Below are 13675 nucleotides of genomic sequence, written 5' to 3' on the forward strand. Positions count from 1 at the left end.
CCTTTTTCCTATTCTGTGAAATGCAGCCAAGCTCCACTGAATCTCATTGAAATCTGACTGCACCTGTTAAAACTAAATCCCAAGTTCATTTTCAATATTGCACTTCTTCTTGGAACTTGAGCATAAACAATACATAATTTTTTGCAATAAAGAAAAAATAGTAGGTATATAACTATTATTGGTGAAGCCTGATCTCAGTTCCAACCCAAAAAGTATTGTTGATACTTCGGCGGGCTGTTTCGCCATCAAAATGCGCCAAAAGCCTGAGCTCATCGAGGCCTTCGATTTGATATCTACTTTGCCCTATGTTGGTTCGGGACTGGACCAGACCAGACTAGGTGGGCTTCTGAGGGCAGCTTTGAACTTTCGTGGGTTAGGGTTTTTTCTATTGTAACTATATATATAGTTGTTATCTCTTTGAGAGATGTAAGGGTGTGAGAAAGATTTTGTATTTACATCACAGAAATAGTGGATCTGGGACTATCGCTCTGCCGTAAATGTGGCCTTCCTTCTTAGGGGTGAACCACGTAAAAATCTATGTCTTGTGTGTGTGCTTTCTCTTTCAATTCTCTTTGTTTTTCTCCAGCAAATTGCCATTTTGCTGCGTTGTTTTTCTAACAATAATAATGTATCCAGTGCACAAGGCTCCCGCATTTAGCAGGGTCTGAGGAAGGTCAAATATACGCATCCTTACCCCTATTTCTAATAATAACAACATGCATTACATTCTAATTATTTTGGGTGTTGATTCCATTTTCATGTTTCCATGCCCATGTTTCATCTAGAAACTTTTAAGTATTATTCTCCATGTTCTATAATACAATATATGCATGGCTGTATAAATGAAACGGCTACATAGGTTAGGAAAACCTATGAGGCTGAATCCGGTTTTTAAATGCTCAAATACTTTTATAAGCCCAGTTTGAAAAGACTACAATTATGATAGAAATGAAACAAGGCAATAATGGAGTTCAAAAGGGTCTGTTGCTTTGCCCCCACTAAGCCTCTTTTTTCTCAAAACAAAAGTGACAATTTTTTAAAGGGAACAACTTTCAGGGTTCAGCAGAATATGCATGGATCTCCATCAACACTGTTGGAAACAAGCTTCTAAGCATTTCCTTTAGCAGAAGCACTTATACCACCTTTCCTTCCTCCAATTTATTATAAACTATATATGCTTTTTCAGGGATAAGCAGGGGAGCAATTCAGAAAAAAAAAAAAAAAAACCATCTTCAAATCAGATCCATCCATTGATTGATGATGGGCAGATTGTTTGAACACCAACCCCTAAGAAATCCCTAGTTTGTCCTCCTGTATCATCTTGGGTGTTAGGGCATTTCTTAGGGTACATCTGAAACTGATCCAAAGTAGATAAACTGTTCATTGACCCATGATCTAAATCAGTTCCAATCTTAGTTGTTGGGTTTGAACTGAACAATCCATTGTATTTGTTTTCATCTTCAACTTGAGTATTGTTGTTGTTGCACTTGACTCCAAAAGACCCAAGAAAGCAGGATGGATCAGTTGTTGAAGTTGCACCTATTTGAGCAGCTTTTTGTAACAAAGCTGTTGCAGACATGTTTGCTGTAGATAGTTGGTGATGTTGATGCTGCTGCTGGAAGCTGTACAATGATGGAGCACTTGCTAGCTGAGGACTACTAACTTCCTTAATATTGCTTAATGGCAGTGACGTGCTTGTTAGCTCACCAGCATTGGTTGAAGAAAGCTTATTTCCATAAACCCAATTGAATTGGTACTCTGATTGTAGAGGATTTGTGCATGAAGTGAAAGGATCAGTATAAGATGATAATTGATGCAACTCTGTAAGATTATTGCTTAAGGGTTTGCTAACTTGAGATCCTTGACCCATCCACAGAGAAAGACCAGATCTGCTAGGTTGCTCAATTGTTGCTTCATTGCTTGAGATTGGCTTGAAAAAAGAAGAGAAATGTTGAACCATATTGGGTCCTAGTGATGTCCCCATAAGATGATAATTGAAGTTCCCTGTTGTTGCATTGATCACATTAGATGCTGCTGTAGCTCTTGCTGTTTCTTCTGCTAAAGCATCACAGAAAGCCCTGTGTGTGATGAAACTATCTCTCCTGTTTTCATAAAATTACATAAACATAAGAAAGAAGAAGTTAAGATATTTGATCACTATATGGAAATCAACAATATATGTCTTTTAGAAATCTATTTGTCTTCATTATGTCCCATTTCCTTTTCACCTAAAAGCCAAATTAAGAGAGAGAAAGAGAGAGAGAGAGAGAGACCTATTTGTCTCTTCCACACACTACTTAAAAACAAAAACATCTCAACCACTAAATCATTTCATGTTTCCTTTGCCAAAATTTTTCTTGATTTGATTTTTGTTCCTACTTAAGTCTAAATATATGAATCATATGATACTTATAAAAAGCTAAAATTACCGCGAAAATAGAGTCCCGCAATCACATCTGTACTCTCTAGTGCCACAAGTTTTTGAATGAGCTTTCCAATCAGATTGAACAGCATAACGTTTGGAACATTTTTCACATTTCCACTTCTTCTCTCCATGTTTTCTACAGAAATGTTTCTTTATACCAGTAAGATCACCGAGAGCCCGCGAAGGATGGTGATGAACACAGCTTTTTTCTGGGCATACATAGACTCTCTTCCTTGGTTCTTTACTAGTCCTTTGCCTTAGCTTCCATGGAAGGTTATGTCCTCTTCGATGAAGTTGAAGATTTTGATCTCTTTGGAAACCTTTCCCACATATCTCACATAAGAATCTATTGGTAGCCATTAGAGTCTTCGGTGATAAGGCGATTACCTCAGCTTCGGGATCTATTTAAAACCCATGAATCAAATAAGTTCATCAATAAATTAAAAACATAAAGATTCATGAATGTGTTTAGACCCAATAAAAACAATAATAGAATCTAGATATGATCAAGAAAGAGAAGATTACTACCTGGAGTTCCTGGTAAATTTCTCTTTCTCTTAATTGGAAGAGCATTAGATCCTGCAACAGTTGAGTTTTGTGTGAAAGAATTTGAGATTGCTTCTCCTGCCATTTTCTCTAACATCTCAACTTCGTTGGGTTCGGAATCAAGAAACTCAAAGAAGCAAAATCAATGAAGATGGTGATGAAGATGAGATCAAGAAGAAAAACCCAACAACAAGAGTACCTTTGTTATGGCTATAATGTTAATTAAGATGGACTAATAAATGGAGGATTTGATTTCTCTCTCTCTCTCTTCCTGATGTGTGCGTGTGTGTGTGTGTGTGTGTGTTAGCAGTCTTATTACCTGCTTTTGGTCTGGATATTATAGTATTATTCTATGGGAGGCGGTGAAAGTTAAAGTTGGGGGGGGGGGGGGGGGTGGGAGAGGGAGGGAAGCTCGAAGGTGCATGATGATGACACATATGATAAGGTCGGAAGAAAGTGAGTCTCAATACCTTTTACTACATGGAATGATTATCCCATAATTTGTTTTTGCTTTTTGTTTTGTTTACTCTCTTCAATTCTAGATAGTATATTCTACAAACCAAATTTAAGCAGGACCATATAGCCTCATAGGGGAAACTAAAGATCTACTTCCACGCAAGAACCCTAATAGAATCTCTCTCTCTCTCTCTGGAACTTTGATAACATCAAGATATTCTTGCACCTTCCCACACAAAACCAAATCTCACTGTTGATGGTGCACTTAAATCTTGATTCTTACCCTATTTCAACCAATGCTTAGTCTAAAAAGGTTCAAAACCCAATAGACTAAGCTGTTCTCAAAACCTAATAAACACCAGTTTGAGATTATGGTTTGTTCTCTATCCCAACCCTTTATATGAAACAAAGGTTACTTGAATTAACTTGGAGGTTAAGATAATTAAGAGGAAAGATGGTCATAAATTCTTAAACCCAAAAGAACCCAATTCTTAATTTTTCCTATTAAGTCTGAAACACTGGAACTTCAGTTGAATCTAGGGTTAAAATGGACCATAGTTTGATTCAATGGAGCCAGAGCCACTGTTACTTCAATAGAGCAAAAGTCTAGTTAACAAATGATCATTGAACAGCAGTTCAAAGCACCTTAGATGGTCAGAAACTGACTAGCTACTTGCCCATCCCATTAATCCCCCACCTCTTACGGGCTCCACAGTCCACCCCCCTCCCCCCACAACTCTTTCTTTTTTCCTCTCAGCTTTCACAAAAGTGAGATTCTTTTAAGAATTTGTTTCCACAAGTCAAAATGGAAGTGAGATAAAATCTTCCTCTTTTTATCTTCTGTGGGGTATGAAATAAAAGTGAGAAATGCATTTGTTTCACCAATAAAGCTCCCCTATCAAACACAGTTCAAACTTCAAACTACCCCAACTTTGATCTAGTACAGTATCATACACATATGATGATATATACACCACCTACAAGTTTACTAGCTAATTACCTGATCATAATAAAATCCAAATCAGATGGTTAGATATTGATATACATAAAAAACACCCTTCCAATAGACGATCGACACATGGCAAAATACTATTCAAACTCTCAGCCGTCAAAGGATTCAAAGGTCTCTCATCACATCTGTTATTGAGAGAGCGACCTATTACAAGGAAAGAGATTCCTCCACCGCCTCTCCTCCTATAAATATTTTTAATGAATCTGGTTTCACCCGATTCATGCGCCCACTTGGGGCAACCGTGGGCCCATGAGGGTCCACTTAGAGTTACTTGGAGAAGGGTCCACTTAGGTCTCCTACTCATACTCAAACACGTAAAGAGGTTGAGAAGATCGAGGTAGCTACGGTTATATGAGATAACCAGCAACCGCCCACCTCAAGAGAACGTGTGTGCACAAAACTCTCTCTCTCCCTAAATATCTATCTTGGTTCTCTCCCTCTCACTTCACCGTGTGTGTGTGTGCATCTCAAGAGCTTTCATCATTGTTCTGGGATTTAGAGAGTGAAAGATCGTTCTTGTACGATCACCTATCGAAGATTGTTTGTGTTCCTTTGTACGTGATGTGTTTGCTCGGTTGTCAATCAAGGACATCTTGATCCGTTTCCGTTGCGTTTGTGACAACGTTCAGGTAATCCTAAACGCGGTCAATTATTTAATAAATATGAAGGCAAAGCTTGAGGTAAGAGGCTGGAAAAAATCCAGACGATTCAAAAATGCTCTTTTCGTACTCCCTCTACAAATGATTATATGTTACTCGTATCTGACTTAGGCATTGGAGAGTACCCCTCGAAATTCACTCCAGGTCTTTTCAATGTCTTTTATTATCTTGCTGGACATCCACATCATCGGATCAGATTTCAACTGCAATAGATACAAATAACACACATCACTCAATGGTGGGCCCATACTGATAGTTGAATGAATTGGGTCCCACAAAGAAGTAATCCTATCACAGACAAAACTTAGACAAAGTTCACAGTGAAGAGAAATGAGAGTCTTGTACTCTTCTTGTTGTTTAGAATTGGATTTTGAAAACTCCGGGCTGCCGAGCATGAAGCCATGCACGTGCTCAACTGCCGAGGAAGCCCTATGAACTCAAGGAAACGACGAACGCTTGAAAACACACATAAAAGGGAATAATCGTCCATATGAATCAATCTTAATATATAAGATCCATTTTGGGCGGATGGATTGATCTCTTGGGGTCTCCACTTGGGTAGCTCCATTAGTATATGATCTAATAACAACTGGTGGTTTAGATTTCTTAATCACCATAAATAATAGATGATAGAAGTTAGCAATGGTTGTTTAAATCATAAATAAGGGAAGAATTTAATTTCATACCAAAAATAAGAAGAAGTGAAAAAGGCAACCAACTGACAAAGGCAGTGAATTTTTGGAAGTGTGAGCAGTCGTCTCCTTGTGCGCTGACTTTTCTTAATAACCTTAATCATACTCTAATGATGTTTTAGAGACATACTTTACTTTCACTGTTAATTTATTGTTTTAAGTTTTAGTTTATTGTTTAAGTTTTGGAGTTTTGTTGTTGAACTGTTGTGCTCTTAGAATATTCTCTCTTTCCTCAATAATCTTAAAGACCATAGATTCAAGATTTATCAGATTCCTTTACAACCCCAACCCAACTCCCAAGAGGGTTACTGACCCTCAAAATGCATTAAAAAGTCCTCTCTCTCTCTCTCTCTTTCTCTGTGGTGGTGGTGGGCTGTTAAACAATAAGTCTTCTTCCCCAAGTAAAAAGGCTAGAAACATTTGAGGGTGAAGAGGGTTTGGGGAAAAGCAAAATATTGTCATGGAGGGTATGTTTGCTTCTTTGGTTGTTTGTTTCAAACAGACCTTAAAAAAGTAATTCCTAATTCCAAAGGCTTGAAGGGTGTCCCAAGTACCACATCGATCAACTTCTTCAAAGAACCCGTGAAACAGTTCAAATAAGCTTGCTTATAGAAAGCATATATCTTCTATTATTATTTGTTAATTACTCTAGAAGTGGATTAAAATCAAATAATAAATACTAAGCACTAAAATTTCCAAATGAGGATGCGGAAGATATTTTCAATGTGATCAAACGGTTGTATGTGAGGATTATGTGTCTGATGATTCGAAACCATTGGTTGGTTATATCGATGACTAATTAACATTTAAATTGTAGGATGGTCTTTGAATGAATAAGCTCTATGGATTGGGGTATTTCAACTAGGGTTGTAAATGGATAACCGAAAATTCGAATTCGATCCCGCATCTATATCCGTTTAGGGACATTCGTATTCTTTTAGAGATATCTCGAAAAAAAATCCGAATACTCTGATAAAAATCTGTCCGAAAAAAAAATTCCGAATACTTAATAATAAAAAATTAAATAATGATCTTGAGGGTTTTTGAAGATGGTTTTAGAGTATGAGGAAAAGAGAATCATGATCTAAGAGATATGGATTGAAAGTGAATTGTATCCGCTAGGGGGAGGAAGGTTTGGCTTACACATGGTAGAGATGTAAACGGATGGTCAAAAATCCAAATTTGATCCGTATCCGAATCCGTTTAGAGGTATCTGTATTCGGCTAGGAAATATCCGGATCCGATCACATCCGATCCGTATCCAAGCCGAATTCGATCCGTTTACAAGTCTAATTTCAACATAAATCCACTAACATTATGAACAATGGTTCATGGTTATACATCATGGTTTATGGGGTTTATCACCAGCAAAAGCCTAGCATTGTTATATGTATACTTTGGGTATTATTGCACAAAGTTGCTTAATATGTTAAGACATCTTGTGTTGGGGTACAATGTCTAGTATTCTATTGCTTGCCTTTTTAGGGTTATATGGGTATTTCAGGCAATTGTCTCTTCAGGGTTTCGCTATATATTTGTAGTGAAGGTTCTTTCTCTGTAATCGATCTGAGAGAGAGGTGTGAAGACAAGATGCTGTAACCATATTCTCTATTGATAGTGGAGAAGCAGATCTCATCTCACCGTAGACGTAGGCAATTTTGCAGGATCACGTAAATCTATGTTGTGTGATTATTGTTTGCAATTTTCCTGCATCATTTTAGGTTCTCATGTTTCTACATATTGGTCTTAAAATTTTTTTGATCAGTAAATCAAATTTATAGAACAAGAAAATGGCCTAAGAGGCTAAAAAGAAAAGCTCAAAAACGAACAAAAACACAAACAACCTAGCTAGCTCAACAGAAGAGCATTCACCCCACATTTATGAATAAGGCAATAGTTTCGCTAGGATTTTTTTCCCCTGGGTGATGGAGTGAAAACGATTCCTCACATCAGTAGAAATTTCATGAATTAGTGAATGTGCGAACAAGCTACCATGTCCAAGCAAGTCACTGATAGCCGTGGGTTTACAAAACCATGAAGAGAAAAAGGAAGATTCATCAGATTCAGCCTGGTTAAAACAATCCAATAATCTGCTGAAGACCTATATCAGATCAAGTGTTGGCATGGATTTGAATGTTTAAACATTTGGTTCCAACCACAGATGCCGGCGGCATATGCTGAATTATCAAAGACTTTGTGAAGTGCAGGTTTAATTACCAAGGTGGCTAGCTAGCTATTTTCTTGATTCAGAATCTTATGGAGAGATATTGGTCCCTAATTTTTAATTAAAAGGATAGAAGATTGGATCTGGGAAACCATTAAAGAATAAACCACATGCTTTTGCTTATTGAAGTTGAGAATAAATGCCTTTTATAAACTCTGGACTACAAATTTTCAAATGCACGTGTCACCATTGTTCATATGCTGTCATTTAAACCTAACCTTACTGTGTCACTTAAAATAATATTGATTTGCATATTCGTTCAGATCTTCTTGTCTCCTTATTTTCTCCTGTTAGACAATAACATCATAGCAGGGTTTATTTTATAAATGCCATCCAAGCTGATAGCACTGCATGCCCTGAATTGATTGCAGTAGTAATTTCTGTTCGAAGATAAATTTATGTTTGGGGTTTATGATCAATTTGGGTTTCTGGATAAATTTGATCTTCAAAAAATTAACATGGAGTAAACAAAATTACTACAAGAAGCAACCCTGTCTAATAGTTTGATGTGGAGGGGAAAATGCTAGATTTACCAACCCACTTATTAAGAATTAACAATGCAGCAGAATAACGATTGGCAAAAGAAAAACAAATAAAAAAAGGATCTCACACACACATGGATCTTTATCCCCTCAATTTGCCTGCCCGTCAATTTTCTCAATTTCATCTAATAGGGGGCGGAAATGACCACCCTACCCCCTGCCTGAACACACTGCTCGGGTGGGGTCCACCTCCCTCTATTAGAGGGAATTGAGGAAATTGACGGGCAGGCGAATTGAGGTGATAATTTTCCCATATAGAACAAAATGATTTACGTGATTCACCCAAGATGGGCTACATCTACGGCTGAACGATAAACCAGGGCTTCCACTATTCCAATGAAGAAATTACAAAACCCTAAACCTCACACCTCCTTATAAATCATCCCTAAGGTGTGAGTTTGGCCCTGATGGCCCGAGCCCGCCCTGAGCCTGAACAGGGCTTGGGCTGAGATACCTTGGCTTGAGGGCAGGTCAAGGTTGGGAATTTCTGGTCATGAGCCAAGCCGGGGTGAGCCTGGCCTGGCCCTGCCCAACTCGACCCTGTCTTCTTTCTTCGTTCTTTTTCTTCTTCTTCACCTCAACCTGGCTCAACCCCTGCATCTCCCTTCCCTCTCCCCATGGTCAGGGCCAATTAGGGTCAGCCCGGCTTGACCCTGAAGGCAGGTCAGGGTTGGATTTTTAGCCTTGAGTCAGGGTCGGGCCGAGCTTGGACCCAACTACAGAGACTCAGGATTGGGTTGGGGTTTTAAAAAGTCCGGCCTGATTCAACCCTGTTGCAGTCCTAAATTCATCCCTATATACAACGTTTGACGCTTTTTAATATTAAAAAAACCATAATCCCCGAATGTACAAAATTGCACCTCAACATAAACGACTATTCGGGTTGAAAATTCTTGTCCCCAACCTCCAACCCACTCTCTAACAAGTGGAACCACCGACATTGAAAATTATCTTCTCGAATTCCTTGCCCGGCCTAGTTCCCTAGTGCCTCTAATAAGGGGGTGGACCCAACCTAGGCAGAGTGTTTGGATAAGGGTAGGATGGTCATTGCACCCCTTGTTTGAGACACTGAGAACTGGGCAACTGGACGAGCAGGGAACTGGAAGGGATAAAGATCAGCAGGATATTAGGGAAGAATCAATAGTAATTCTTTAATTAAACTGACATCTGGCTTAATCAATAACACTACCTTCAAAATTGATTCCACCTTTGAAGATTTTCTTGACCCAAACATCAAATCAAGAAAGTAGTCATAATCATCTTCCACCACTAACCAATTAATGATGTGATTTGGCCTGTCGGGATCAATCAATAGGGACCTGTTTGGGTCCAACAGGATTTTCTGGATGAGACAGACCCATGAGGAAGATACAAACCATTAACAGTCCCCTTTGCTCTGCGATAGTGAGGAGCAACAAACGCATTGAACAAGTTATATATATACATATACAGCTTCTTCGAGTCTGGAAGCCGTACAAGTCATGGTACTACTGTGTAAAGAAATTGATGATCTTCATGAAATATCTTCATTCTTAACTGTATGAGATTAAGACTCCATGGTTGATTCTATCAAGAGCTATGTCATCCACTAGGAGTTGTCGCAGGTTGATTGATAATGGAAATTTCTTGTACTAGATTGACCAAAGTCATAAAAATCCTTCTTATTGCTGTTCAATTCATTGATTGATGTATTCATGTTTGGTCAAATTGAAAAGACACCATATTGTAGAAAGAAAAAAAAATAAGGGAAAAAGAAACCCAAGCTAGGAGATATCATTATTTTTATTAATGCAACCATTACAAAAATGCAATAAAAGAGACCACTATGACCCAACAACCAAGCAATACCTTGCATATGTATTGCCTTCATTGATTTAAATATATGAAGATAAATGACATCATTTTTGGCTTTAGAATTCTTGGAGCCTATAGGGAAGAGGTAGGGACCATGAATCCACCTAGTGAGAGAGCCCACTTTGGTGTCCATTGAAAAGTTTAGCAAATGAAAACATAAGTAAGAGGATTAAGGGACCTTGTCTCAATGAATGGTCACTGAAATGCCCACTACTAAAAATTAGGCTTTTATCAAAACTCTCTAAGACTTTAAAACAACTCAAACATTACTAGTGTCTCTTAAAGGCTAAATATATGGGGAGAATAACTTTGGTTCTTACTTAAAGCAACCTATTTAAAAGGTTGATTGATTGATTGATTGTGTGTGTGTGTGTGTGTGTGTGTGAGAGAGAGAGAGAGAGAGAGAGAGAGAGAGATTTTATGTGGGGGAAGAGAAGGAAGCCGGGGGGGGGGGGTTAGTTAGGAGAGTTTATAATCTCAAAGACATGATATTGTTGCAGCAAACAAATCAAACATTATTCTCATACAAAAATGTGAAACAACTGAATGTCAGATTAGTTATTCTAAGTATACACAGAACACCACACCACCCCGGCCCCTACTCAATTTTTTGTTTTGAAAACAGAAGTATTAAGGGACCGCACTAGCTAGGGTCTATGTAATGAGGCTTTATAAAAAGAGAAAGTTTGATTATTAGGTTTTCCTAAATTAAATTAGCTAAAAATATATAGAGCAAGAAGTCACCACTCACTATACAACATATATAGATAAAGTAGGCCCTCTAATAACCGATGGTTGTGAGGAATGTGGATTATAATTTGCAAGTGTTTGCCATAGAGTATTTCTTTCATTTCCTTACAACTCCACAACACCCCCCTCCCCCAACAAAAAAAATAAGCGAAGGCATTATTTGATCATAGGACTTGGCAACAACATGCTAAGGTCTTTACCAGCTGAGAAAGCTGCTACCTTCCCTTTATTTTTAGTCATTAATTATTCCTTGGTAAGCAAGGTACAAATGTTTAGGTTAAGTTGTGAAAGTGAACCCCCCCCCCCCCCCCCACCTCCAAAAATTAAAAAAAAAAAAAAAAGAAAAGAAAAAAGACATCTAGTCCTTGCATATATATATATATATACCCTTTGCTTTTGAAAACTATGATTTGACATTTGAAATGGATTAATGCCTCATTGTTTTGGGGGGGGGGGGGGAGGAGGAGGGAGTATCCTTGTAAAAAAATTTTAAAAAAAAGTCTAAAGACCTTGGAGCATTCTTTAACTCTTTGTTGTGCAGCTTCTGTATCATTATTGGGCTGGGGTATTCGGGATTCCCAAACTCCGTTTTATGAAAAGGCCAAGAGAGCTCTGAATTCCTTAACACGTGTAGTTAGAAGTCAGTCTGTCTCCCAAAGGAGGAGGGGGCGGGGTATTTGGAGAATGTAAGATATCTCCTTGGAATTTGATTATATCTAGACAGCCCCTCCTTGTCTAGTAGTGCAATCCTTATTTGGGGAAAGGGCTTCATTCCTAGACACACACAACTTTATTGTTTGAAGAGCCCCTAACTTAACTCTTCCAATCCAATCCTTCCTTCAGCACAGAAGCATCCATATCTCTAATTGTTGTTTTTGTTGAAACAATGAAGAAGATATAATTCATCTATTATTCGGATGCCCCTTCTTGAAAGCTATATGGGAGACTGTCCTAGCCAAATGTTGGCCCTACCCTCGGTCGATTGAATCCTTTGCTTGTGAGTGGGCATGAGTGTTTTCTCACTTTAAAAGGAATTTTGTGTGTGATTCTATAGGCAGATTGTATTTTTGTGTTGTAATATATCATATTTGGTGGGATAAGAACATGAAGAGATGGAGAAGAGTCGAGTTGCCTCCTAAATTGTTACATCAACACATCCTTGTGAGAATTAGAAATTGTCAATTGTTTCATAAATGTTTAAATATATGGTTTTTCCATAACTAATACTTTGTACCCATTACTTCGTCTGGTTGCAAGTAAAGGGAAGGGAAAGAGGATAACAGATTTCAATAATTTATGCTCATTCAAGCTTTCGATTGACATTATATCATAACTGCATTCAGAAGGAATCTACTGCTTTCTTTTGGGGAGATAAAGATAGTTTTAACATAATCCATTGGATTTCTTGGAAGAGACTATGTAGTTCCAAGGATACAGGTGGCCTTGGCTTTCAGGAGCCTCGTCTGCACAATAGGGCAATACTAGCGAAGGTAGCATAGAGGCTTTCTAATGAATCTTATTGTGTTTGGACCCGCATCATGAAGATGATTTATTTTCCTAGGGGAGACTTCTTAATGTTAGGGATGGGGAACTAGCCGTGATGGCTATGTCAAAGCATATTAGAAGGTCGGAAGGTGTTAAAAGCAGGCTTCTTTGGAAAGTGGGAGTGAGGAAAAATCTCATTTAGGAGGATAGGTAGGGTAACCTTCGTTACCAAACTTTAGACTGCAGCAACCTAAGTCGCAGAGGTGTCCTCGTACGTGTGAGGGTATCTAAGTTGATTGATCAACAAAATCAAACCTGGAACATAGAGCTCATAAGGAATATCTATTTCCCATCTGAACGTGAGGCAATCCTCCCTTTATCTTTGTTCCCCAAGGAAGACAACATGGTGTGAGGAATGTCTAGAGGTGGGCAATTTCCAGTTTAGTCAGCATATCATCTACTTTGCAAACAACAAAAGGAGAAGGAGGCGACAACGGCTTCATCCTCGTGAGTTAGTTCCTAAAGTAGCATGCAAATATTAGTTTGGAGGAAAATTAGGTGTTGTTACACTTTCTCAAAGATAAAGAATTTCCTATAGAGAATGTGTGCAGAGGCCAGAGGGTCTAGCTATAGAGATGGCTTATTGAAACACAAGGCATATATAGAAGGTTGTTGTCCGAGATGTGGGGAAGACATGGAGGACCCATGCCATATTCTGGTAAAATGCATGGCGCAAGCAGTCTAGTTGGTTGTTCTTTATCACATAGAGTTAATACAGCAGCGCACATTACAGTGCAATTTGGATACATAGTTGGGACGTCTTCAATCAACACAACAAGAGATTCAATTGGGAGTGTTCAAGTCTTTCTAGATTCTTAGCATGGTATTTTTGGAGTGTAGGCTTCTAGATTCTTATTTCAGTGAGTGTAGGTTTTAGAAAATTTCTAGGGAGATTAACATGAGAGCTGATTCCCTAGCCAATAAGGCCATGTCTATGACGTGTACGACAGTATGGTCTATTTCCACTCCA

General features: G+C 38.4%; 1 protein-coding gene across 1 annotated transcript; it reads right to left on the reverse strand.

The window, feature by feature from the left end:
• Positions 1 to 888: 888 nt before the first annotated feature.
• On the reverse strand, positions 889 to 3250 carry LOC122639585 (zinc finger protein MAGPIE). The gene is made up of 3 exons (XM_043832453.1): positions 2954 to 3250; positions 2430 to 2826; positions 889 to 2102 (listed from the first exon to the last, which is right to left on the reverse strand). Exons 1-3 carry the CDS (start codon positions 3066 to 3068, stop codon positions 1238 to 1240), a joined length of 1377 nt encoding a protein of 458 aa, XP_043688388.1. The 5' UTR covers positions 3069 to 3250; the 3' UTR covers positions 889 to 1237.
• Between the last annotated feature and the right edge of the window lie 10425 nt (positions 3251 to 13675).

The sequence above is a fragment of the Telopea speciosissima genome, chromosome 9, assembly GCF_018873765.1.
Source record: "Telopea speciosissima isolate NSW1024214 ecotype Mountain lineage chromosome 9, Tspe_v1, whole genome shotgun sequence".
NCBI lineage: Eukaryota > Viridiplantae > Streptophyta > Magnoliopsida > Proteales > Proteaceae > Telopea > Telopea speciosissima.

Coding starts and splice junctions, on each gene's coding strand:
- LOC122639585 (XM_043832453.1), bottom strand. CDS start 3,068: ATGTTAGAGAAAATGGCAGGAGAAGCAATCTCAAATTCTTTCACACAA. Junction 2,827..2,953: donor AAATTTACCAGGAACTCCAG/GTAGTAATCTTC, acceptor GGTTTTAAATAG/ATCCCGAAGCTGAGGTAATC. Junction 2,103..2,429: donor TGCGGGACTCTATTTTCGCG/GTAATTTTAGCT, acceptor TTATGAAAACAG/GAGAGATAGTTTCATCACAC.